Source organism: Nothobranchius furzeri, chromosome 3 (genome assembly GCF_043380555.1).
Source record: "Nothobranchius furzeri strain GRZ-AD chromosome 3, NfurGRZ-RIMD1, whole genome shotgun sequence".
In the NCBI taxonomy this organism is placed as follows: domain Eukaryota; kingdom Metazoa; phylum Chordata; class Actinopteri; order Cyprinodontiformes; family Nothobranchiidae; genus Nothobranchius; species Nothobranchius furzeri.
The window spans coordinates 86,726,960-86,754,527 of record NC_091743.1 but is presented as its reverse complement, the minus strand read 5'-3'; the positions used below and the strand labels follow the sequence as shown (position 1 = coordinate 86,754,527).

At 43.7% G+C, this 27,568-nt stretch overlaps 1 protein-coding gene across 5 annotated transcripts in view; it reads left to right on the top strand.

Annotated features, from left to right (window-relative positions):
- Positions 1-286: 286 nt before the first annotated feature.
- Positions 287-27,568, top strand: part of si:ch73-40a2.1 (ephrin type-A receptor 3) — a 33,309-nt gene continuing 6,027 nt past the window's right edge. For 3 of the 5 annotated variants that reach the window (XM_054734169.2, XM_015958095.3, XM_054734193.2), the window contains exons 1-11: positions 287-586; positions 7,620-7,681; positions 7,822-8,440; positions 10,311-10,466; positions 11,354-11,686; positions 14,613-14,787; positions 19,462-19,547; positions 19,978-20,112; positions 21,285-21,365; positions 21,452-21,544; positions 26,006-26,127. In XM_054734169.2, coding sequence (XP_054590144.2) covers positions 508-586; positions 7,620-7,681; positions 7,822-8,440; positions 10,311-10,466; positions 11,354-11,686; positions 14,613-14,787; positions 19,462-19,547; positions 19,978-20,112; positions 21,285-21,365; positions 21,452-21,544; positions 26,006-26,127 — 1,941 coding nt within the window. In that variant the 5' untranslated portion in view covers positions 287-507. The remainder of the gene's footprint in view (positions 587-7,619; positions 7,682-7,821; positions 8,441-10,310; positions 10,467-11,353; positions 11,687-14,612; positions 14,788-19,461; positions 19,548-19,977; positions 20,113-21,284; positions 21,366-21,451; positions 21,545-26,005; positions 26,128-27,568) is intronic. The other 2 variants (XM_054734174.2, XM_054734175.2) reach the window with 2 other exon arrangements.

Genomic DNA, 27,568 nt, shown 5'->3' with positions numbered 1-27,568 from the left:
AAACCCACAACTGTCTCCTTGCTCTCGGTTGACCAAACCCAACCCAGTCTGACTAACTAACGTAACTTTTCAGACTGGGTCAGGTTGGATGTGACAATTCTAGTTTGGTTGGTCTGACTCTAGATGTGGAGCAATAGGAAAGGCCATGCGGGCCAGTCAGCAGCCACTCATGGGCCAGCCTTGGCTGTGGATTTGTGTATTGATCACAGCCCAGATGCTGTCAAATCTTCCAGGTTGATTTGCAGACATTGGAGACATGACCCAGTGGATGACCTGTAAACTGATGCTTACATTTAGTGTTTTAGTACAGTTCCTAAGAACTGTTTACTTGGCAATGTGTATAGGAATGAGTAGACCGGTGACAGCAGCAGGAACTGTGAAATTACTTCATGGGATGTCTTCAATTAGATCATGAAAGAGGAAGCACAAATTCCAGCCTGCTCATACAGACGAACTCACACGCATTCCTGAAAGCTTCTGACCGTCAGCCGGACTGAGCGGGTGGTGATGGAGATCTGGACTAGTTTTACTCTGTTGCTGTTTGTCTGCAGCTCAGGCTGTAACTCACAGTATCATGCAGAAGAAGGTGAGTATTCATTCACAGTTTCATTAGCTGGTTAAATTATATCACTGTTAAAACAATAAATAATCAGTTAATAGTAACTTAATAAGATTTAGCCCTAACTGTAAAAAGTCTAAAACACTGAGCTAAAAACCTAAAATGGCGTCAGTTAAAATGTATTTATTTATTTTGTAGACTGTGCCGGTGCAACACGTTAATCAGATTCCACTTGAAAATGCATGGACCTTCTGCTTAACAAGATCTCTTCCCAGAACCGTTGGTGGTAAAGGTTGAGAATCAGAATCGGCCGAGATTCTAAAGAAATCTCAAACACGATGTGAAGGTGTGAGCCTCCAACAAACACACAAAACTGTGGGGAATCTGCTCTCAGCACCACTGTTCTGAGAAAACACAGCAGGCTACTCACCAGAGTTTGGGTAACCCTAACTCTAACCCTAAGCAGCAGTGATGTTCGGGGAATTGTTCATGCTTTGATTTACACCATTTCAGCATACCCCTGCTTACAAGCAGACTCTCTAGGTGAATTATAATCATATTATTACACATATTATGTACATGTTAAAGTTACAATGGCAAACTCGTTCATTACTAACTCAGCAGATTCATGTCTTTTATTTCAGGGTTGCAAGTATTACTTAAACATCTAAATTTTGTTAGATATACTTATTTTATGTTAGTTGATGTCCATGAACTCATTTTAAGTAAACAAACACAGCAGGCCCTGCCAAGGGCGCCCCCAAGGGGGGGCCAGGCCCAAAAAATTGCTGCCCCCCCCAGGAAAAGCCAATGTTAACAAATCATATTAATGTTCAGTCAAATCATATATTGATCTTGTTTATTCAAGACATAATTGACTGCAGCATTTGACACCATAGACCACAACATCCTGATTGGTCGACTGGAGCACTGGGTGGGAATATCAGGCTCAGCACTCCAGTGGATAAAATCTTACCTGTCAGGGGGGAATTTTTGTGTAAGACTGGGGGACCGTTCATCTGATACTGGTGATTTGCAATGTGGAGTGCCTCAGGGATCAGTCCTGGCACCTCTCCTCTTTTCCCTCTATCTGCTGCCGCTGGGTGACTTGTTTCGTCGGCACAACGTCAAGTTTCACCTGCATGCGGATGACTGTCAAATCTATTTACCAGTATCATGCAAAACCCAAGTTCTTTCAAACCACTCTTGGACTGCTTGGAGGAGGTCAAGTTATGATGGATGGCTCAGAATTTATTGTTCTTCAACCAGAATAAAACAGAGACTATCCTGTTTGGCCCGAAAAACAAACATGAATGTGCCCAAGGGATTGACTCTCCTTCATTAGCACCTTTTGAGAAGGCTGTGGTCACCAACCTCGGGGTGAAGTTGGATGTAGAGCTCACACTGGACATCCAGGTCAATGGAACAATCAGATCCTGCTATTTCCATCTCAGGAGAATAGCTAGGACTAAGCCGTTTCTTTCACGTAGACATCTGGAAACTGTCATCCACGCCTTCATTACCACCAGACTGGACTACTGTAACTCGCGTTATGCAGGCATCAAGCAAACCTCCATAGCGAAACTGCAGAAGGTCCAAAATGTGGCAGCCAGGTTACTGACTGGTACCAGGAGATCTGAACACATCACGCCTGTCTTGGCATCCCTACACTGGCTTCCAATCTCCTTTAGAATTTCGTTTAAAGTTCTAGTGTTTGTTTTTAAATGTTTACATGAGTTGGCTCCACGATATCTCTCAGATCTGATCCATCCTTATGTTCCCTCAAGGAACCTTCGGTCAGCACAGCAAGGGCTATTGGTTGTTACTAAACACAGATTAAAATCTCGAGGGGGTCGTGCTTTCTCGGTGCTGAGGCCGAGGCTCTGGAATGAGCTACCTACATGTGTTAAACAGGCCACCACCCTCGGCAAGTTTAAGAGCCGTCTGACAACACACTTTTATTCTTTAGCTTTTAACCAAGAAGAGTCTCGTTGACGGAAGGCTTAGCACTTTTTTGCTGCCCCACCTAGATTTTATCTACATGTTTTTATTGGTTTTTAAATGGTTTTATATGTTTTTATTTTTTATGTTTATTTCTGCTGTGCAGCGCTTTGTTTGGTCCTTGGGCCATGTGAAGGCGCTATATAAATAAAGTTTAGTAGTAGTAGTAATTATAAAACAAAAAAAATTACAATTAATGAGTAAATAAAAAATCAGAATTAAATAAATACATATGTTTCTGCTGCTCACCATTAAAAAAAAGTTTTTATCTCCATAGTTTTTTTTTAACACAGCAACAGGTGAATTCACCCCAAAAATATATTTTTAATTTTAATTATGGAAAACATTTTAAACAACTGAAATATTTGTGTTTGTAAAATTTATAAGTGCTGTTATTTTAATGAAAACGTGTAAAGACACAATGCAGTACATCGCCACAGGCTAAATTCTCCCAGCGTTACCACTAGGACCAATTGGATGTGCCACCCCAAAAATGTCTTTGGCCCCATCTGGCCACCCCATCAAAATTTTCTGGAGGCGCCCCTGGGCCCTGCGGAATTGGGTAGGTGACCCTGTGTGCCTGCCATGAGGCACCCAGCCCAGCCCAGGAACCATTTTCTTCCTGTACTAAGAGGAGCGAGAAACCATCATGGCTGATTGAAAAAGACTGGCTACCATTTTTTTACGTCAGGTAAGAATGTTGTAACGTTGCTTTTTGTTTTATCCTTGTTTCAATTACCGAGTTAACCCTCCCACTGTCCTAATGGGGGTGACCCCGCGAGGAAAGTTGACCATTGAGCAGGGTTGATGGTTTATCCCTTGACGTCCATGTGGCAGGGGTGAGGTGGTGCTCACTCCTCACTCCTGCCACGTGGACCCAAGGGATAAACCATCAATCCTGCTCAATGGTCAACTTTCCTCGCGGGGTCACCCCCATTAGGACAGTGGGAGGGCTAATTCAGAAGTCATATGTGGTGCTAGATGTCCAACATTTAACACGAAGTGACCTAAAGCTGTAACCATCTGCAAAACAACAGCAGGTTAAAAAGCTTTGTGGTTGTGATGCTATACGGTGATTTAGATTTTACCTTAACATTTATAATACTGAATATTGTTAAAAGGTTAATCAAAGGGTAATACAGCACAAGACAGTCTCTTTGGAAAGTGATTAGTTATGTTAGTACCATGACAGCGTCTCAATGACAGGGCAGTGAAAACATGTCTGATATATTTTTACACAAGACTGAAAAAACTCAAAAACTTGATTTTTGCTTCGTTATATTCTAGAAAAAGTATTTTATACCCATGTTTTTGTTTGAAAATGAAGACATCGATTTATTACCGAAAAGCGTAAACTGCTTTTTGGAAAGAGTTAAAGAGCAAGTCACCCCTACCATAGTCTTACTCCACTCCCACTTCCTGTTTGAAAAATGCAACAAATGTTGCTGCCTGGCAGACCGAGAGGGCGGAGCATACACACACAGGCTCATAATGACATTGTGACATCATAACGTTCCAGCTAACGCCCTAGTGTGCCTCTTAGCCAATAGCGATGGCAGATTTGAATTCAAATGCAATGCAGAGTTTTTACCTGAAGACGGCGCAACACTGACAGTTTTTGGCAGAATATTTAAATGTTAACTAAAATGCACTAAAGTGCCAAATTATTTACTACATACATCACGATTAGACACTCATTTATATAGTTCATCAGTAAAGAAAAGTTGCTTTGGGGTGACTTGCTCTTTAATAACTGTCAATCATTTGTATCTAACGAGTGTTTCTCTTAAGTGGGGCCTTGTACAGACAAACGTAATGTGAGATACAGAAACTTTGAGGACTAGACAACTAAACAATGTTTGATTGAACTGTCGTATTTTACGTCAACTTTATTTTCTATTTTTCAGAGGAGTTCCCCGGCCAGGAGCTGACCACGGCCCAGACAATGGAGCACCCATGGACGTAATTTTATTTTTTTTGGGGGGGGGGGCATGTCCCCCCCACTTTTTCCAAAGTCAAGTTTTGACCCCTGCACTTTTTACCATCCAAAAACAATATTACGATATGTTAAATTGACACTGGTTGAGCTCTAGGACCAAGCAGAAAACAACCGTTTGTGTTGACGCCTGTTTCCCATTAGAGCATACTGTAAAGTTACCCCCCCCCCCCGTGTCCCCCCCACTTCTAAAGTGAAAATTACGTCCATGGGAGCACCACTGAGGCCCCTCTTACTGACAAGGATGTTGAATTTTGATTCTGCAGTGATTAAATGCCATGTATGTATATGTTTGATCATTTTTGGCGTTACTATTTAGATTCCCTTCACATTTCAAATGTAATGGACATCATTTTGTCCGCTCTGCACTACAAATTTTTTTTTTAAATGATGTTTGGTTTAAAAAGCTGCTGGTTACCAGCCTGGTCAAAATAACAACTTTGAATCAAAGTTATGGAATAAAATTAAATTAGAAAAACTAAAGCTTTACTTGATTTCTGTAAATGTGGACTCTAATAGTATGTAAATGTTTGGTTTTCACCCGTGGAGCTCCACACAGATCTCCACAGGATCACAAACCAGAACCTGCAACAGTCCTGTTCTTGGCTGGACCAGTAGTCACCTCAACGTCTGAGGCTCTACAAAAACAAGGTGCTGAAAAAACTCATGAAGACTATGAAGCATTTTTACCTGTTCTTCAAAAGTCAGAACAGCGCCCATGGCTGAGTTTCCACTGCACCTGAAGGACACGGACATCTGTAACACCCACGAGGTCGTTTGGGATTTTTTATCTTTTCCTTTTATTTGTGAAAAAATCTTGTAGATTAAATCTGTGCATTTTCCTTTCTTGCCCTAAAGAGGCTTACTTACATGCAAAGTCGTGGTTTTGTGTCCTTTTAGCTTAGCATGATTTTACTAAACATGTTTCCCATTTTCAGGAGGAGTTGGAAGCAGCTGTAAATGAAGATGTTCCTTCTGGACTTCCCTTTGAGTGTCTCCATGAGTCCTTTATCCTTGAGGACCAGATAGTAATGTTCCACAGGTCCACTAGTGATTGGGTTTGGACTGATGCATGATCTTTATATAAGCAACCCTAAAAAGCTCATTTGATCCATGTTTTCATTTTAAACCTAAATGCTGGAACAGCATAGCCTGGCAAGCCAGACTAAATAAATGTATTATAATATATATTATAATATTAATGTAATAATAAATGCATTATTTAGTCTGGCAACGCTCCATTGACGGCTCTCGGTTGTGGGGCGGGTTCTACCGTTGTCTTTCAAATGATCTCCGCATGCTATTGGACAGTGAATGTGACATACTCACTGCAACAGCTATCGGTAAATGTGGCGGTCAGCAGTTGAAAAAGGAGAATGCATCATTTTTTTCTTTAAAAAAAAGCACTTAAATACATCTATCTGCTCCTGATTCCAATGAAGCCCAAGTTCTAATAGACCAGCTGTCGCCATCTTGTTTCACTCTGTTGCATCATCCCACCCACCAGGCACATAGAGTGCCCTGATTGGCCCACAAAGCGGATAAAGCTCTGTGATTTGTTCACTAAGCAGATAGAGCACTATGATTGGCCCACCATTATGGACCAGTCACAGCTCTTTGTGTGTTTGAAACCCCTCTAGAGAGCTGCGATTGGCCAGGGAGAATGCTGTTAGGGGCTGCAGAGGTTCCAGTGGAGCGTTCCTTGACCAAACTTTGCAAAGCAAGAATTTGGTCCAGTTCACTAGGCTAGCAACAACAACTTCAACCTGAGCTGCAGGCTCTCAGAAAAGGATTCAAATATTGTCTTACTGACATTCGTGTTCCCAGTTGTTTTGCCTGTATGCACAAACAAAGGTCATTTCTATGGAAAATTGCCTTTTTCTTTAGTATGTGTTTTGTTAATTTTGTGTTTAGAGAGCAAGTCACTCCAAATAAACTTTTTTTTGCTGATAAGCTACATAAATGAGTGTCTGATTGTGCTGCAGACAAATGTAGTCAATAATTTGGCATTTTAGTCCATCTTAGTTAAAATTTAAAAATTCTTCCTAAAACTCAGAGATGCACCATCGTCAGGCAAAAACTCAGCACTGCATTTGAATTGAAATCTGCCGTCGCTATTGGCTAAGAGGTACACTTTGATGTTAGATGGTACATTATGGTGTCACAATGTTGTGAGTGTGTGTATTTGTTAGCGGCTCCACCCTCTCAGTCTGCTAGGCAACAGCATTTGTTGCATTTTTCAAACAGGAAGTGGGAGTTGAGTAAGAATCTGGTTGTGGGTGACTTGCTCTTTAAGTCGACTGTTTAAAACTGGCCTGCCCAGTGATCTGAATCTGTGTGTTCTCTGGCCCTTACCTCCCTTACTGTGGCATTAATATTGTCTTTTGACAAGGAATACATGTGGTTTATTTTTAGTACACAAGTTATACGTTTTAGTGAGAAGGTTTAATTATGTTTATGAAGACGTTTTTGTTCAGGTCTGGTAATAAACTATGTTGTCTATGATTTTTGTCCTGTATGAATGAATGAATGAATGAATGAATCTTTAGTGACCAGGCAGCCAAGCTGTGGAATGTGCTGCAGTTTAGCGGTTAATGCAGTAAATGCAGGTTCCAAAAAGAAAAAGAAATGCATTTGTACAGACAAGACAACAGACAGACATACAAATAATAGAACAGCTGACATCACAGCATGACCTTCCTGAACTAGTGTCGGACATTACCAGTACTGCGTTCTTCCAGCTCGTAAACTTGTGGATTCAAGTTTCTTCATTTGAGTTGATTTGGTAAAGTCTTACTAGAGAAAGAAGTGAAAGTTAAAATAACTTAATTTAAACATAAATAACCTTTTAAAAACACTTTATATGAGTGGAGAAAAAGAAAGGTTTAAGTAGAGCTAATGCATGAAACTGAGTTACACATTTGGACCTTTAAGGGTGCTTTACAGAAAGAGACAATAGTTGGTTGGAACTGGAATTTGTGTCTGTTTATTGCCATAAAAAGCATTTATGAGACGTAAGCCAGAAGCTGAAGGCAAGTAACTGTTCAGGTTTCTGTTATTTAGTGGAAATATTCAGTTCTGATGAACTGACTCAACTGGGATGGACATCAGAGCCACCTGGGCAGGTAAGAGAGACTAATGATAAAACTGTGTGTGTGTGTGTGTGCGTGTGCGTGTGCGTGTGCGTGTGTGTGTGTGTGTGTGTGTGTGTGTTTTGAAGCCAAACCTAGAACCACAGCTCTGATGGTGTCCTCTCTCCCTGCAGTGGAATGCATTTTCATTCCCAGTAGCTCCTGGGAAGAGTGTGCCTGTGCTCCAGGCCTGTGGGAAAAGACAGAACAGAAGCATCTTGAGCCACTGGATGGAGCGTAAAGAAGCCCATTATTTACTGATGGACGTCAAAATGGACCAAGAGGAGGAGGAATCTGCTCCTCTTAGCCCCCTCAGAGTGTACCTTTTCAACACGGACACGCCGATGAGTCGATTTCAGACAGGCCGGTCTGACCTGGACCTCTACATCTCCAAACCCTTCTCTAGATCAGCTACTCTACTCCAGGTGATCGAACACCTGAACCTCAGAAGGGCCCTGAGTCTGGGTCCGGTCACACGCAGAGGCTTCCAGGTTGCTTTCTCCTACACAGGAACATGTGTGATTCTGACCTCCTTCAGACTGTTCCACAGAAGGTGTCCAAGCATTTCGTCTAACCTGACCTTCTTTGGAGCTGCGGCGGCCGGCTCAGAGTCCGTTTCTGGCTCCTGTGTTGAGAGGGCAGCTGTGGTGTCCCCACCTAAAAGAGGGTGTAATGAGGATGGGGTGTGGGGGTCCCTGGAAGGTGGGTGCACTTGTGAAGATGGGCATGAAGAGATGGATAACACCTGTAGAGGTATGAGTACACATGTTTTTATTATCAGTTTATTTACATGCTGAACACTAAATTAAAACGTTTCAGGTAAAAAAAAATAAAAATTCCTAAACCACCTGATGAACAGGTTCCTGCTCCATGTGGTCCATTGACCCCATGTTCTCTGCTGACCCTGTAGAACCCTGGATCTCTGTGGGAGTCATGTTCTACCAGCTCTCCTTGATTTTTACCTTCAGCCCCTCCTGGAATTGTTCTGTTTAACCGTCAAACGTGTAAAACTCTAAAAATCTGAATAGCGTGCAAAGTTAGTTCATTTAATTCAACTTCAAAGGTGAAACTAAGGTTTGGGACAGACGCAGAGCCAGATGTTTTTAAAGCCTTTATTACAGCTTATTAAAACCAAACATTTATAATCTCAGACTATTAGAAAATTGTGAACAGGTTCAATATTGTAGACTCAAAGTGTCAGACTCTAATCAGAACCCCCTACAAGGCTTCCTGAGCCTTTAGGTGGTCTCTCAGTCTAAGTTCGTCACTGAATTACTTTAACTTTTGCACCATATTCTCATGTTTGTAGTTACACCTCAGATTGCTGTCTGGGCCAGGCGGTACCAGTCTGGGCTGGGCGGGGCTAATGGGTTCTTCAGCCTCTATGAAAATTTGTGCGGCTGGAAAATGACTGATATCAACACCGTGTTTGCATGAAACGCCTTGGGTAGCGTGAACATCATCAGAATGCAAAACCAAACTTGTCATAACCTTAGTCTACCTAGACAAGTCATTAAAATCTAGCAGATGTTCCAGAAAGGCTTTGTTCTGGACTCGAAGTCCAGAATGTTTCAGTTACAATCAAAGCGTAAGATCACACACCGCCCTAAAGCAGACCGGGCCGTGATGTTATTGTGAGGTTTTGTGTGCGTTTCTGTCCCACAGGAACAAGCTGCTGACTTATGAATCATCATCTTGTTTCTGATGCGTGGACATAAAATAGACGTGGAAGTAACAACTCGCCACTTTCACTTCCTCCTTCTATTATTTGTTCCTTACTTCTTGACCTGACTGGGTGTCTTTAGTCAGGAAACTTTTTCTGTGGAACAATTTTATTATTTCATCATTCTTCCTTTTGTGAAGCACATCGGGATTTTATCTGTGAAAAGTGCTTTCGAAATACATTTCCAATTCCCAAAAAGACGGAAGTCACTTTTGAGTTTTAGGTGCGAGGCGATGTGAGCTTCAGTGGTGCAGAAGCCCCGATGGGCCGCACGACGGGTCGTCTGTTTAGACATCAAACCGACCCAACCTGGCTCGCTGAGTGGATCAGATCAGCGGCCAGGTTCCAGACGGCCAATCTGACACTGGTCTAATGTACACGCACGCACGCACACGCACGCACGCACGCATGCACGTTACCAAATAGGTCATGAGTGGGACTGAAACATAGACCAGGTGTGGACTCCTACTACTGTTTGATCTGATATTCATGTTTCTGGAGTTAGGAGATGTTTGGGAACACCTGACTGGTACAGGTGAGTTGGGCGGGGGGGGGGGGGGGGGGGGGGCTTCCAGACAGACAGACTCTAGACACCCAGTGTGGTGGATCCTGTAAACAGGATCTCATGGTTTGGCTCTTCCGGTAGAGAGGGAGGCGGAGCCTCTTGGTCTGGGTTTTTTTTTTAAATAAACGTGCTGAATTGTTTTTATTCGTTTAATTTTTATTTAACTTGACCACAATATCAACACAACTTTTAACATGTAGAAGATACAGTTAAATGTCTCACGACTCGCCTTCTCTTCTGAGAGACCTTCTGTTGACTGAAGGTCATGAATGATCTCAGCAGATCTTGAATCTCTAGTAGACCTCCCCTGAACAGAACTCTGTCTGTTTCATCAGCCTGTGGCATTGGATACTACAAACCAGCCAGTGGCGGAGCGGGATGCCAGCTTTGTCCACCAAACACCAGGACCCAGAATCTGGGATCAAAAATTTGTGAGTGTCTGCAGGGATTCAGCCGCCTACCATCTGATCCTCACGACCTCGGATGCACCAGTAAGAAGCAACAAATACCAAAATGACCACGTTTAGAGCTCATTTACAAGCAAGTCGCTTGTCAAGCCAACATTAGTTCACTGGAACACGTAAAAATAAAGATGCAGACGTCTATAGGGGGCAGGATGCTGAAAGGGGTTAGGGTACCAAAGGTCAAGCAGGGACTCAGATGATGGTGGTGCTCACCTCGTCTTTATGGCTTGGAATAGCTGTCCTACAGGAGGAAAGATGTTGGAAAGTGGATGGAGCAGTGAGGTTTCCTCAGACAACGCCCACACCTGTTCATGCATCTCGTCTGTAATGTGATGGCTCCAGTCTACTGGTCCTCAACGGGGCTGTCAGCCAAAAGAGCCCCTCTAAATGCCTTTAACGTCTCAGGAGAACCCTCTCCATCCCTGGCATCCTGCTGCTGGGGAGACTCGGGTGTGATTCTGTTAAATTCATCTTTGATTTTGGACCAAGAGGGTCTGGTGCCTTGTAGAGTTACTGGTTATGGGTGACCCACGACCAGTACTACCCACCAGCAGCTCACGCTCCTCCTGGGGCTCTGCCATCATCACCCACACGGGTGTTAAAGTCCTGCTGATGGAGCTGGAGCAGCTTCATGAAGTAGCTTGCCACCCACCCATGTGGAACTCCATCACATCTCTGAGTAGATCCTCAACCTACATTCTGAAGACCTGCACAAACAAAGTTCACTGCAGAAAATAAACAACCAGGCTTAATTTTAGTAAACAACCAACTGTTCATAAAACACATATTTACATTCAACCTTTTGTTGTTATTTTCTGATTGTTTATTGAGTTTAAGAGGAGTTTTCTGAGCAGAACCTGTTCAATGTTACATTTGCGGGTTTGGCTTTTATTTAGATGTTTTTGCATCTACAGGACTGCCCTCTGCTCCCATCAACCTCACAGCTGCTCTCCATAATGATTCCACCCTGAAGGTGTCATGGGACCCTCCTCGTGACTGGGGAGGCAGGAGGGACATCAGGTATCGGCTCAGGTGTCAGAAGGAAGCAGAGGCTGCTGGTCAGTGGGAGGGATGTGGAGACGGTGTGGTTTTCCAGCCACATTCGGATGATCTAGCAAACACATCCGTCATCATCGTGGGCCTGAACCCCTGGCGTGACTACAGACTGTCAGTGGAGGCCTGGAATGACATCTCCACCCTTCAGGGGGTCCATCACCCAGCGTCAGCCACTGTCGGTATTCACAGACGTAAGAACATCACACACGTTTTCTGATTATAACTCTGAGGAGAGCATCTGGCCTGAACTCTGACCTCTTTTAGGTACAGACCAGGGATCTGGTGCCCCTTCAGAGTTCAATAAATAATAATTAGTGAAATAGACTTGACAGAAAGTGTGACCTCACACAGAGATGGGCATGAATATGAAGCGGACACACACAGGAGATCTGTTGTTCTTCATACCTGTTCAGGACCAGAATATCTAGACTGGCTTTCCCTGACATGAAGCTCTCCTTCACCACAACCTTCACTAACCAATCATTGTGTGACTGTTTCCATTCAGATTAATTATTTAAAGGTGTGGAACGCTGATAAAAACTTTTTAAATTATTATTTCTGATTCTAACGAGTCACTCTGAGGTTTTCATGCAGGCTGAACATGAAAATCGTCTCCTACACCTATCTCCTGCATTAGCTTCTGACAGGTGGAGAAACTCTGGGATAGAAAAGCCTGACAGATCTACGTCACACTGTCACTTAACACTCATGGACTCACCCATCTAGACTCACAACGGGGAAGTCTGTTGTTGGTTTAGTGTCCAGGAAACAACAGAAAATGTCTTGTTTAATGCTGTGCACTTAGAAGAAAATGGAAACCTCAACATTGAAGTGTACCGGAAGCCCACACACACGGACCAGTACGTCCTCTTTGACTCACATCACCCTCTGGAACACAAACTTGGAGTAATCAAGACCTTACACCACCGGGCAGAACACGCTCCCTCTAAGCCGGAAGGGAAAAAGAAGGAACACACACATATAAAGGAATCACTTAAAACATGTGGCTATCCTAATTGGGCGTTTATAAAGTCAGCAAAGATGCACAGAAAAGAAGACCAGACACCAGCGAGGAAGGATAAGAAAGACAGACGCAACAACCTTGTCATCCCCTATGTAGCCGGTGTTTCAGAGAAACTCAGGAGGGTTTTCTCCAAACACAACATACCCGTGTACTTCAGACCCAGCAACACACTCAGACAGAAACTGGTTCACCCGAAAGACAAAACTCCTAAACACAAACTGAACAATGTGGTGTATGCTGTACAGTGCAGCGAGGAATGCCCAGACCTCTACATCGGAGAAACCAAACAGCCACTTCACAAGCGCATGGCACAACATAGAAGAGCCACCTCCACGGGACAGGACTCAGCAGTTCATTTGCATCTAAAGGACAAAGGTCACTCTTTCAAGGATGCCAACGTTCACATTTTGGACAGAGAGGACAGATGGTTTGAAAGAGGAGTAAAGGAAGCCATTTATGTCCACTGTGAGCAACCATCTTTGAACAGAGGCGGTGGTTTACGACACCAACTGTCTGCCATCTATAATCCAGTTTTGAGATCCCTTCCCAGATACCTCAACGCCCACGCATATCCTGGGCCATCTGACCTCAGGAATTCACATGATAGGGTGGGGCCAGGTTTCACAATGAGCTCACCCGAAACTCTGGCTGAATAGGACCCACACCCACCCTCACACCTTGACTCATGTGTTTATGTAGAAGATCATCAGGGGGTCTTTTGTTCCCTCTTCGGGGGGGAACTCCCACTGGGTTTAAATCTGGGACTCTCCACCATTTGACCTTAGAACCAGTGTTGCCAGATGTACGATAATTATCGTATTTGTACCATAATTTTGGGCTCTGTACGATGTACGATAAATAGTTTCAAAAATCCTCAAATTTACGATAATTTCACATTGCATCTAGTAACACCGTCTTTTGCTGTGGCTTTCCCAAGTCAATTACATAATTTTAAACTGTTCTGAAGTCAGATTTCACCTCAGTGCTTACAGGTTTATGCTATTGTGTCTATTACAAAAACTGACTCTGGGTCTGTACAATAAATAACCCAATCACATCGATAGGGCCTACTCTCGCGAGAAACTGTAAGGTTATATAATGTGGCCAATTCCTCACTCCAATATATATTGGAGTGAGAAGTCGTTTATAGAACGTTATTATCAAATTTATAATGTACGATAATTCTTACTGAAAAACGATAATTTAGGCCTCTCTGTACGATATTGTGGGATTTTGGATCTGGCAACACTGCTTAGAACTGAAGAAGCCTCTCGGATGAGAGGTGAAACGTCTTCAAGCAACTCAAAGAAGTCCAGACGCTTTTCTTTCAAAGCTCATTAGACTACAATGACCTGGATGACTGAGAACCTTCACAGACAACAGAACATATTCAATGTCATGAGTAAATGTACAACCCTATATGCTTTTTTTTTCAATAAAAGATCATTTATAAAAGTGTGAGGGAAAATACATGCGAACAAGATGGCGTTTGTTTACATTTTTTTCTGGGAAAGACAACTCTGCACATGCTCAGCCTACTGAACCTGACTGAATGCTTGGTGCACGTGAACTCACGGCATGATCGGATAATTTTAGTTAGAGTCTGTGTGAACAGAGATTTGGGATTTACGATAAACCAAGATCTGAACCGGATTGGGGAAATTTGGTGCGTGTAAACGTGGCTAATGTCCTCGTTACAAGTCAGTGGTGTCGCGTTGCTGTTATCCAATCTGAGGCCAGATGTCCAAATATCAGAAAATAAGAGTCCAAAAGCTGCTCAGCTGTGATGTGGGCAACTTTTAGTTCTGGAAATGGTGCACCGGTATTTTTACCCCTGAGAACAATTTTCCAGCCATTCATTCCTACTGGAGCCTACTGCAAGTGTGTTAACTAACAAGTGAACCACTCCTTTAACTAGTAGTTGTTGTATTTTCACCTCGTCTTCTACGAGTCATTCTATAATCCTTTTTATTAATGAGTGGATTTTGGTGGCCTGAAAGCTCTGAGGCTTAAGGTTTAGATTTAAAAGTTTTAAATATTTCTTCTCTGCCTGTCATGATGACAAACTGAGCCACGCGTTTGTTGGTTTTCAGGGAAAACCCCTCATCCCACTGCTGGTCCCACATTCACCACCTCAGGTCCTACTGAGTCCCCACACACTAGTCATTTATCGTCGTGGATCACTGCTGTCGTGTTGGGCACACTGCTGCTGATGGTGGTCATACTTACTGCAGGATGTGTGGTGTACAACAACCGCAGCAAACTCAGGTAAACACTCGGATTAGTACCTATACGGGGTAGATAGCTGCTTCTCTAATTCTTGCCACGTTTTACACTTTTGACACTTTTAAATTAATAATTTTATCATGAGTGTTGTAGTACTTCCTATATTTGCTTATCTCTTAATTAATTTTTTTCTATCTTACCTTCTGCACCAAATACCGCAGCAATTTCCTGATGTTGTGACTTGGCACACATATGGCAATAAAAACTTTTGATTCTGAAAAAGGTAGGAGACCCTCCTCATGCTGCAGCTGATTGTTTCATCCTCCTTTCAGGATCAGCAGAAGTCTCTTGTTTTGTTTGTCAGCAGCAGGTGCTCTTATTTTGAAAGGATGTCGTCTGGTTGTTAAACGACGAAAATCTCCAACTTCACAGTTCTTAGTTTAAAGAAGAAAACACATCTGGCCAGGCTGTGCTTCTCTTTGGGATGACGGTGAATAGAACTGAAGTCAAAATGGAACTGAGCTTAAAATGGCGTTGCCTTGTTTTATATCTCTGAATTGTTGATAAGTTTTAGTAAAGCGGATTGGACACTTTAAGTCAACAAGCCAGATTCTCTTGCGGCAGCCGAAAGCTCTGATTGGTTGGAACAATGTGTCATGCGTTTCTATGGAGATGAGGGTCAGTCTGTCTGTGCAGTAGTCCTGTTTTCATTAAAGACATAAATCATGACATCTTTATTCCACAGATCAGTCACTTGATTATTATTGATCAACATATGTTTCGAATAGCTTTAATCACAAATTAAGTACTTTGATTATTGAAAAGCGTTCTTCTTCTCCTTCTGGCTCTTCTCCTGGAATGTAAACAGTCTGAGGAACACCTGACCTTGGCGTTTTCTACACGGGTGTTACTGTGTACAGGGGCAGCTGTGTGGAGCTGAAAATAATGAACTTCATAACGTTACATATCAAAGGTCAGAGGTTAAGTGTGTGTTTTTCTGTTACGTCTAATAGACGTCCTGATAATATGAAACGTGCTGCCAATGACATTGGTAAATTGGTCAATTTAAACCCTCGAAATTGCCACACACACACCCACACACGCACACACACACACACACACACACACACACACACACACACACGACCAGCCGTCAGACCCTACCCGTCTCTGAACTGAGGATAAAATGGAGAAACTGAATGAAAATGTTGCTTTTAAGATTGTATATTATTTTATTTTATTTATTTATAAGCACCTTCTACCACCTTAGCAGAGGCCCAGGGTGCTGAACAGGACATAAAAAATAGAGAAATAATAAAAACAACATATTGAATAAAAATCTGTAAAAACAAAAATGGAATAAAGCAATTTAAAAAATGTGCAATACAAATGATGAAAATATAAAAGCCAGTGTCAGTGTTGGGGCAAAGCTGCACTGTAAACCTCAATAAGTTCACAGAGCTCAAAAATGATTTTGTAACAGATTGCACAATAATAGTGATGTTTTAAAATATTTTAAGTTTAAAAAAATATTACATTTGCAGTTGCCCTAAATTATCTCTGTTATCTTATAAATATTGATATTCCTCAACTCATAATTAGGAAGTAACTCACTCAAGATTTTTTTATATTTTCAACTCGTTTTATTTGGAAAATACACTCAAAATGTTAATGTGTTTAACTCAAACCTCATAAGTTGATATAACTCAAAATTTTTAGTGTAGCTAATTACATTCTACACTAACCCAGATGAATAGGATTTACTTTAAAATGATAATGTGGCAGGCAGGCGAAATCAGAAGCTAACAGCACATGATTCACACACCCATAGATGCTGACAGCCAGCGAGAGTGGAACACCCAATGCCAAGTCAGGTGCATCTGGTGTGAATCACTACAGTGTTAATTAAAGTGGAACGGCACAGCGTGGTCATTCCTTTGACCAACCTCCTCACTTATGCTGCCAACATGATATAATTTGTAACACCACATTTACAACACTGAATGAAGTAATAATTAAGAACAGCAATCCCCCACAGTAAACATGCACAAACGCCCCAAAATAGAACAAAATAACTAAAAACACGACTACCCACAATGCACCTCGCCCACCAGTTCTTTATTGTGCCTGAAATCTACCAAAATTGCTTGTTTGTGGCAGTTTTTTCCTATGTATCCACATAAGTCTGTTTATCAGACACACTTTAAGCTGACATAAAGATGAATAGAATATATAGAAACATAAAATAATAAATTAATATTTTTTGTTAACATTACTCATTCAGGTTAAGTTGCTCTTTATTGATTTACACAAAAAATTGTTTTTTTCACATTCATTAAAAAGTTTGAGTTATATGCACTTAAAACTAGGAAAAGGTTGAACTAACTCAACACATTTGAGTTCAAAAAATTTTTATGAGTTACACCTACTCAATATATTTGATTATTTTCAACATTTGGGTTTACAGTGTGGCGTGATGTGGTCCCTCCTTCTTGTACTGGTCAGGAATCTGGCAGCAGAGTTCTGGACTAGCTGGAGGTGTGAATTTGCTGCCTTCCTCAGCCCAGCATACAAATCCTTACAATAGTCAAGGTGGGACATGATGAACGCATGGACCACAGTTTCCAGATGGACTCTTAACAAGAAAGGCTTAATTTTGGAGAGCCGTCTAAGATTTAAAAGGCATGCCCGAGCAACCATGGTTGTTAATGCGTCAAATTTAAGGGCTGCAGCAATTTTCACCCCCAAGTTATTGACCACAGTCTTCTCATTTTGAGCCAGGGGAGCAAGATCAACCTCAGCACCTGCTCTTGCTCTTTCACCACGACCTCAGTTAGCAGCCATCCATGACTTAACGTCCGTTAGACAGTCTAATAATGCAGACAGAGTAAAGATATTCCTCTATGTTCATACCAATATCTTCAACTTACTTTTTGGTGCATTAATTGTCAAATTATTACGCGTCCAGTGGAAACCAAATGATAAGCTCTCACCATGCACCTGCACCTGCTGGGTTTCCTGCATCCGGCTTGTTCAGGCAGACTGACATTTGTTCAATATCGTAAACAATTTATGAAGTTTCCTCCTGCCTAACAGTGCTTGAGGTGGAAAAAAATACGTTCAGGGAATGTTATACGGGCGGGGGAAGGGCCCGTCCAAACTCTGTTACCCAGATTGGGGGTTAAAGTTAAAGTCCCACCAGTTGTCACACTAGTGTGTGACATTTGTTCTCTGCATTAGACCCATCCCCTGGGGAGCAGTGAGCTGCAGACACGGCCGCGCTCGGGAACCATTTGGTGGTTTAACCCTCAATCCAACCCCTTAATGCTGAGTGTCAAGCAGGGAGGCGTTGGGTCCATACCACTAGGCCACTGAGCTGGTTTGGGACTGTGGATGGAATTTTTTTTTTGCTGACCGTAGAAAGATTTTAGTAAAATTTCCATACAAAGTTCTATGGGCAAGGGCCCTGGTTAGGGAAAGAGAAAGAATGAAACACACCTGAACTAACCTGGTATCAGCAGCAGGATCTACATGTATAGCTTCTCTTCTCCTAACATGTCCGGTCAACTAACCCTTTGTCTTTCTGCAGCTGTCCTGACTCTAAGTCCTGATAAGGGTTAGGGGCATACTAACTGAAGATGAAGCCTCAGATGAGGGGATTCATTGGTGGAGATTGTCAGTGAGTCAGGACATGAAGACAACTGGAAGTCTCTTAGTTATGGAACATGTTCTCTTATTATACACAAACTTCTGGGTGCGTTTGTTTTAATAAAACTCACATTGGCAAAGGTTTAGCACCCCACACCATCAATGGTGGGCGTGCCAACTGAGTATGTCAATAAAACAAAATGCACCCATCACATCATATTTGGCTTTTTCAATCAATCAATCAATCAATACTTTATTAATCCCAGAGGGAAATTAGAGTTTCAGTACACACAATTCAGAGATCAGACTTACATGGGCAAGACACATGACAAGAATTGGTGACTGTGGTCATTCGCAACCCTGAGTCGTGCTACCTTAATAGAGATAAGAGGGTTACATGAGGATTGGTTCAGGTGGAGGGAAAAAAGGCACTTCAGAGTAACCCTACACCAGGAGGGCAGTTTTGCTCTGCAAAAAAACACCTCAACAGATATGCAACAGACTTCAGACAACACAACATAACATAAGACTCCAACAGGAAGGCGGGGGGGGGGGGGCTGGGATCCTGTTTCCCCCAGCGAAAGCAGCCATCTGGCGCTCATCTACTGTGCAGTCACAGGTGGGAGGGAGATCTTGGGAGAAGCAAAGAGCACATTGACTCCCACAGATTGATGACCTCGCCAGGCTGAAGTCCACCAATCCGAAGGCGGGGGGGGGGGGGGGGGGGGGTCAGGTTTTCACAGCATCTGTCTGCATTCCTTTGTGGGGTTTTATTTGCTTGAAGCTCAAGGCTACCAGGGCGTCAGATTCATCTCTCTTCAGTCCTAAACCACAGAAGATAATCTGTGAGAGTGAGATTAAAGAGCACAGAGGGAATATTTACGCTACTTTGGTGAATTTGGGCCTTTGTCTTCTTCAGACAGTGAAGAGTTTAAATATGTGCCTGAAGGAGGCAGAAACAGAAGAGCTAGTGGTTTTTCTTTCACTGAATTATGACTTCATATGCTGAAGATAGAACGACAGAGCTTAAATACATTAATTAATTAATTTAAATCAAATTTCTGACAGGTCGTACCAGGAAGTGGAACTTTTGCCGGTGACTTTGTCCTACAGAGAACATCAGGCAGTAGAGGCTGGACCCCAGCAGGACAACAGTAAGTCTCACTAACCATTCAGTCTGCCCTTTGGCAAACTTGCTATTAAAATGGCTTAAAATTTGACATTTTTGCATTTATAGTAAAAAATACTTTAAACTTTTCAGCAGTGGTTTTTTTAAATAATAAAGCTGTTAGATTATCTTTAATTCTGCAGAGTACTCATTTTAAAAATGTACTCTGATATCCTCAGCGTTTTAACTAATGCAGACAGACTTATTTAACTGGGTCTAGATGCACGAAAAGAAAGATGAGCTGACTTTTCTCCAGCTTTCTGAAGCATCACTTGCATGTTGGAGGCAACACAAAGACCGTTGTTTGTGTTATTCTTCATTATGAAGTACATAATGCTGCAGATCAAACTAGATGTCACTCAGACATCACAGAAACAGATATTTTAGTTCATGTGTGAGTTTTCCCTAACCCTAAGGCTCCTCAGGTCCTGGTTCTGACCCAGAGGGGGGGCTCCAGCTGCTCGAGGAGCTGGGTGGCAGGTTGCTGGACAGTCTGAAGGAGGTCCTGATTGACAGACACCAGCTGACCCTGGGCAAAGAGCTGGGTAAAGGTCAGTTCTCACCAGCTCACTGCAGAATTTTGGACTTTGTCTCTTTATCTCAAACTAACAAACAAAACCCAGCAATCCTGTACAGCTGGGTCTGTGGAGCGGCGCTGGTGCAGCCGGAGGTTTTTTACTGTGAGCCGAGTGGGAATGTAGAGGTTAGATGAGGTCGTGTTGAGGTCCTGGGTCAGTAAAGTGTTTGGTACTAAAATTCATCATTTTAGATTTTAGTCATAAATAAGTTTAAGCAAGTTTTTTCGTCGTCGTCGTCTTCCTCCGTTTATTCGGGTCTGGGTCGCGGGGGCAGCATCCCAACTAGGGAGCTCCAGACCGTCCTCTCCCCGGCCACCTCCACCAGCTCCTCCGGCAGGACCCCAAGGCGTTCCCGGATCAGATTGGAGATGTAACCTCTCCAACGTGTCCTGGGTCGACCCGGGGGCCTCCTGCCGGCAGGACATGCCCGAAACACCTCCCCGGGGAGACGTCCAGGAGGCATCCTGACCAGATGCCCAAACCACCTCAACTGACTCCTTTCGATCCGGAGGAGCAGCAGTTCTACTCCGAGTCCCTCCCGAATGTCCGAGCTCCTCACCCTATCTCTAAGGCTGAGCCCGGCCACCCTACGGAGGAAACTCATTTCGGCCGCTTGTATCCACGATCTCGTTCTTTCGGTCATTACCCAAAGCTCATGACCATAGGTGAGGATTGGGACGTAGATCGACCGGTAAATCGAGAGCCTGGCTTTCTGGCTCAGCTCCCTCTTCACCACGACAGATCAGCTCAACGTCCGCATCACTGCAGACGCCAAACCAACCCGCCTGTTGATCTCCCGATCCCTCCTACCCTCACCTGAGATACTTAAACTCCTCCACTTGAGGTAGGACCTCTCTCCGACCCGGAGTTGGCAAGCCACCCAGCAAGTTTTTTATTAAAGAAAAAGATTTAATGTCAGATTTAATAAACTAATATCAATGCAGCCTCAGGTTTCAGGTACTAGATGAGGCCTTTTGGTCTTGTTGGACAAGAGAATGTTGACTGATCAAAGGTGGATCAAAGACGGCCTTGTGGGACCTTAAGTGGTCTTGTTAGATTAGATATGGTCGGTCAGTGTAGAGAAATGCTCAGTTTGAAAGCAGCAAACTCTTCTGTAACACTGAGATCCCTGGGTCATGATGCAGGAGAGTTTGGCTCGGTGTATGAAGGGCTCTACACATCAGAGGAAGGAGTCCACGTTAGGGTGGCAGTGAAGACAATGAAAGGTGGGTACCAGTCCAGAAACCCTCATGAGAACTCCGCCCTATCTACTCCTCTCTCTAACCACTGTTTCCTGTCTCTGCGCTCGTAGTTGGGATCCACACACTGGAGGACCTTCAGGATTTCTTGAAAGAGGCTGAAATCATGAGAAACTTTGACCACAAAAATGTCATCAAACTTCAGGGTAAGGAGGGTTTGACAGCTAACTAGAACAGGTCATGCTGGAACTATGAAGATTCAATGTTTCTACTGTTGAAGATGAGTCCAAAGAGCACTGGATGGGCTGAGTCTGAAGCTGAAGTTGGTGGTTATGCCACACAGGTAGGCTGTGAGCTACAGGAGAAGCACAGATTCTGGAGTGAGCTAGATGATTTGATGCAGCGTGTCCCCAGAAAGAAGATAGGGATAATTGGTGCAGATGTTATCAGACATGTTTGTGAAGGCAACTGAGGAAGGGATGGGCGGGTTTTGTATTCAGTATATGAACGGAGAGGGACAGACGGAGTAGACTTTATGAAAACGCACCTCAGGTATCAGGAACATGGAGAGACATAAGAGTGGAAGGAGGAGCACACAGGTGGTCCACATCTGATGTAGACGTCATTTGAAGATTGGTGACTAAAACTTAGTGGTCAGCGAGTGTGTAGCGAGAAAGCATGGAATGAAACCGATGGTGAGGAAGGTGAAGAGAACAAAGGCAAAGGCAGAGCAGAGGACCAGGTGGTAGAAACTTAGAAGAGTGTTGTGTTTTCAGGAAGTACTCAGAAGAGCTGATGAATGAGGAAAAGAGAGATAGAGTAGGGTAGAAGAGTTGTGGATCAGGAATAACTGCCTTTCCCCTCTTCAACGTGTTCCTCACTTCATTCTTACTCATCTCAGCTATTCTCTGATCCACAACTCTTCTACCCTACTCTATCTCTCTTTTCCTCATTCATCAGCTCTTCTGAGTACTTCCTGAAAACACAACACTCTTCTAAGTTTCTACCACCTGGTCCTCTGCTCTGCCTTTGCCTTTGTTCTCTTCACCTTCCTCACCATCGGTTTCATTCCATGCTTTGCCACAGTTGATAGGACTTTGAACAACTGATCTTCATGTGGTTGACAGACTTCTGAGAATTTACTGACAAGAGCATTTTCTTGACAAGTGAAGAATAAAACAGTTAAAAACCCAAGTAAGTCATAATTCCAGAGGAAACTAAATTCAAGAGGCAACTGCCACATACAGTGGGTACAGAAAGCATTCAGACCCGTCAAGTTTTTCACTTTTTGTTGTATTGCAGCTATTTGCTAAAATCAACTATCAATCAATCAATCAATCAATCAAAGCTTTATTTATAAAGCGCCTTCCGCAACCCTGTCAGGAAGCCCAAAGCGCTGAACATGGTACAGTTAAGTAAATATATTGAATAAATCAACGATAAAAGAAATTCAAATTACAAAATACAAATTACAAGATAGATGAAGCAGTCCGGTAAAGGAGAAATGTGTGAAACACATTTGGATTGAGTGGATGGATTGAGTGTACCAATGAAAACTGTGGAATGGATTCAACATAAAAGAGGGCCAAAATCAAACATGTTCCGGAAACGCCAAGCGGAGGAGGTGTGTTTTTAGGTGATTCTTAAAGACTGGCAGAGAGGGGGACAGCCTAACTGAGGGTGGCAACTGGTTCCAGAGTAACGGTGCTAGGACTGAGAAAGCCCGGTCCCCACGGGTACGACACCTAGACCGAGGGACAGCGAGCAGGCCTTGGTCAGAGGAGCGCAGAGCATGTGATGGGGAATGTTTGTTCAGGAGAGTGGCCAGATAGGGGTAACCACCACCCTGGAAGAAATGATAAACAAAGACGAGTATTTTGAATTGTGAGCGATAGCAAATCGGAAGCCAGTGCAGGGAGGCCAGAACTGGACTGATTTTTTCCTCATTAATGTACACACAGCCCCCGTACTGACAGAAACACAGGATTTTAGAAACTTCTGCAGATGTATTAAAAGGACAAACTGAACTATCACATGGTCCTGAGTAATCAGACCCTTTGCTGTGACACTCATATATTTAAATCATTTCTACTGATCGTCATTGAGATGGACCTACACCTTCACTGGAGTCCAGCTGTTTGAGTACACTGATTGGACTTGATTAGGAAGCCACACCTGTCTATAACAGGCCTTACAGCTCACAATGCATGTCAGCAAATGAGAATCATGAGGTCAGAGGAACTGCCTGAAAAGCTCAGAGACAGAATTGTGGCAAGGTACAGATCTGGCCAAGGTTACAAAAACATCTTAAGGCTCCTAAGAGCACAGTGGCCTCCATAACCCTTAAATGGAAGACGCTCGGGACAACCAGAACCCTTCCTAGAGCAGGTCATCTGGCCAAACTGAGCTACTGGGAGAGAAGAGCTTTGGTGAGAGAGGTCAAGAAGAACCCAAAGGTCACTGTGGCTGAGCTCCAGAGAGGCAGTCAGGAGGTGGGAGAAAGTTGTAGAAAGTCAACCGTCACTGCAGCCAGGGCTTTATGGTAGAGTTGTCCGCCTGAAGCCTCTCCTCAGTGCAAGGCACAAGAAAGCCCACATGGAGTTTGTTAAGACACCGGAAGGACCCTGAGATGGTGTAAAATAAGATTCAATGGTCTGATGAGTGTGGAGAAAACCAGGCATGCTCATCACTTGTCCAGTCTCCACAGTGAAGCATGACGGTGGCAGCATCATGCTGCAGGGGTGTTTGTCAGCTGCAGAGACAGGACGACTGGTTGCAATCGAAGGAGCGATCGAAAACAGGGCCAAGTACAGGAACATCCTGGACAAGAACCTTCTTCAGAGTGCTCAGGACCTCAGACCGGGCTGAAGGATTAAGGTTGGTTTATGCTTGACGCGTCCGCGAGGTCCGCACGGCTCCGTGTGGCAAAATTGCATCATTTTAACAACCACGCCCCTCCACCGTGTCTCCGCACGGCCCAAAATTTCCGCAACGCGCACCTAGGAAAATTTCTAACCACGCGGACGGTCGGACGCGGAAAAACATGGCGGACCAGCAAGAACTAGTATGGCAGAGGTTCGTAAATACAGACATTTGTATGATTCAGCTCTCAGAGATCACCGTGATCAACATGTTGTTAATAATTCTTGGAGAGAAATAGCTCGCACTGTCGGAAAAGACGAGGACGCTGTTAAAAACTGCTGGAATGCCATGTTGTAAACAACAGTAATTTCTACTTCTACTATCGTGTAGTGTTGGATGCATGCCGTAGAGCTCCATGCTGCCCCCTACAGTTTGGGAGAATATTGGCTCACCGCAGAGACAAGCCGCATGAACCATAAACGCTGCGAGTTGTGAAGCGCTTTCCATCCGCGAGCCGCATCACCAAGCGGAAAGTGCACACTCCATCACGTGCTTTGAGGTCATCACATCTGGAGTTGCTGGTCGTTCCGCGTGAGCGGTGCTCGACCAGAGGTGACAGAGCTTTCTGGGTCTGGGCCCCAAAACTGTGGAATGACCTTCCATTAGAGCACAGACAAGCACCCTCTCTGCCGGTTTTTAAGAGCAGGTCAAAGACCCATTTTTACACCATGGCGTTCCACTAGCCTTCTTTTAGTCGTTCTTATCTAGTTTTTTAACTAATATCTTTGTTGCTTTGATCCATTTAGCTTTACCTTAGTCACTGCATGGTTGCTGTTGTTTTACTTTGATGTCTTTGTTGTGTGTACAGCACTTTGGTTCAATCTCTCATTGATGGAAAGTGCTTTATAAATAAAGATGATGATGATGATGATGATGATGATGATGATGATGATGATGATGATGATGATGATGATGTTGGCCCAGCCAGAGCCCTGACTTAAACCCAATGGAACATCTCTGAAGAGACCAAAAATGGCTCCACCAACGTTCGCCATCCAACCTGACAGAACTGGAGAGGATCTGCAAGGATGAATGGCAGAGGATCCCCAAATCCAGGTGTAAGAAACTTGTTGTTGCATCTTAACCAAGAAGACCCACGGCTGTATTAGCTCAAATGGGTGCTTCTACTAAATACTGAGCAAAGGGTCTGAACCTTAGGAACACGCGTTTTCTTTTTTAAATAAATCTGCATAAATGTATTAAAGTCTGTGTTTTTCTGTCAATATGGGGGGGGGGGGTACTAATTAACTAATGTATTATTGAGGAAAAATTGAATTTAATTGATTTTAGCAAATGGCTGCAATGCAACAAAGAGTGAACGATTGACGGGGCCTGAATACTTTCTGTACCCACTGTAAGTTAGGCATCTTTATATAAATGTGCACTTCATGCACAGAAGCAACTCAGTGAGCTCTAATTTTAATTCACTCTGAAGGAAAAAGAACTCTGCAGATGCTGCTGGCACCAGAACAGGAGGCACTGCGAGCTGGCGGGCAGGGCAGACTATGGCTTGGGGCCCCAGGCCACAAGGGCGCCCCAGAGGACCGGTAAACTGTGAAGTCAGAACCACAACAGCAACAAGATGTGTGAAATGCAGTAATTTGACATCACCCCCCAAAAACTGTTCTTGCTGCTTTGGACCCCATGATAACTTTGCAACACTACCCAAAGAATTGTTGGGAGGCAGTAGCTGCAATTCCTTGTCAGATACTTGATGGAAATCATGGATGTGTGTTTTGCTGCAGGCATTTCCTTACAAAGAAGACAGGAGTCTCCTCTGCCTGTGCCTTTGGTCATCCTACCATACATGAAACATGGAGACTTGCGTCGCTTCCTTATTGCTACTCGATATGATGACATTCCCATGGTAAGATCCAACCCACAAAATAAGACCCCCCACACACACACATACACACACGCACTATCAAAAATTTAACACAGGTGATTTCTGATTCACACAGGTGCAGCTCTGTTTTCTAGATGTTCAGCCTTTACACATTCAGACATGCTGTATAAATGCATGAATAAAACTTCACTATAGGTTTCATTTTAAAGGGAACTTATCATGTAAATCTCCCTTTTTGAATTTTGTGGGTCTCTACTGCCTCTATAAACATTCCAAGTAAAAACAGTCCATTCATTTTTGTCATGGTCTGCGTCTGTGTCTTCCCTCATATGTCACCTTGTGTTCTCCATCCCTCTCTAGATTCCCCTTTTGTGTCTCATAGCGCCCTCATGTGTCCTTTGTCTGCGTCTCATTTATGTGTCTTCTGTTTGTGGCCTTTTAAGTCATTCCTCCCAGGTCCTGTGTTCATTCAGTCATCCCCAGCCCCTCCAGGTGTTCCTTCACGTTCTGTGTCCTTGTAGCTCCAGCCTTTTTGTCCCCAGCTCCCTCCTGGTTTTCTTCATGTCTCTTACCCCGGCTTTCCACAGGAGCCGTCAGCAGCACGTCAGCAGCCGTCAGCAGCGCGAGTCGGCCGCGTCTCAGGAGCAGCATGTCGCGGCCTTTACGCGCCGGTTCTATTTTCTACGCGCGACGCCTCTGAAACGGGTCAAGTTCGACATTTTTGGGGAAGGAAAGACAGGAAATCGGACGCGGAAATGGAGAGAAGCTCCCGAGATTTTCAGAATAAAGAACGTACTGCCTTCCGGTTGCTTTACTTTCAAAAAAGGTTACTAACTGTGCGGCCCCGTGAGAAGTTATCACCTAGCTAGCGGTCTCCTTTGTTTTTCAGGTCCGTATTGGCGATTATAAAATGGACAGAACATAAAACACAAACCATGTTGTAGTTTTATCCTGCTTGTTGTTGTGTTTACTGACGAAGTCACTCGTGTGACTTCGTGCTCTGTCGGTGACAGCTGCTCCCCTGCTGCTTCGCGTCTCGTGGGAAGGGCCAAGCAGCAGCTTACGTGAGCAAGACGTGCTGCTGCAGTAACGTGCTGCTGACGGCTCCTGTGGAAACCCGGGGTTAGTCTCCCCACCTCAGTTTATATAGGTCTTTTATTTCAGTGTGTGTGCGTGCGTGTCCTTCCCCAGCTCGGTGTGTGTGTGTGTGTGTGTGTGTGTGTGTGTGTGTGTGTGTGTGTGTGTGTGTGTGTGTGTGTGTGTGTGTGTGTGTGTGAGTCCTACCCTCAGTTTTTAGGTTTAGTTTTGTGTTTTATAGTTTTAGGTTTATCTGCCCTCCTCTGGTTCTGTTCCCCATTTAGTTACTTGTATTCACCTGCTTTCCCTCCAGCCCTCACTCCACACACCTGCTGCCTGTTTCCCTAATTGCTCCTCCCAGTGTATATAAGCCCTGTCTTGTCTC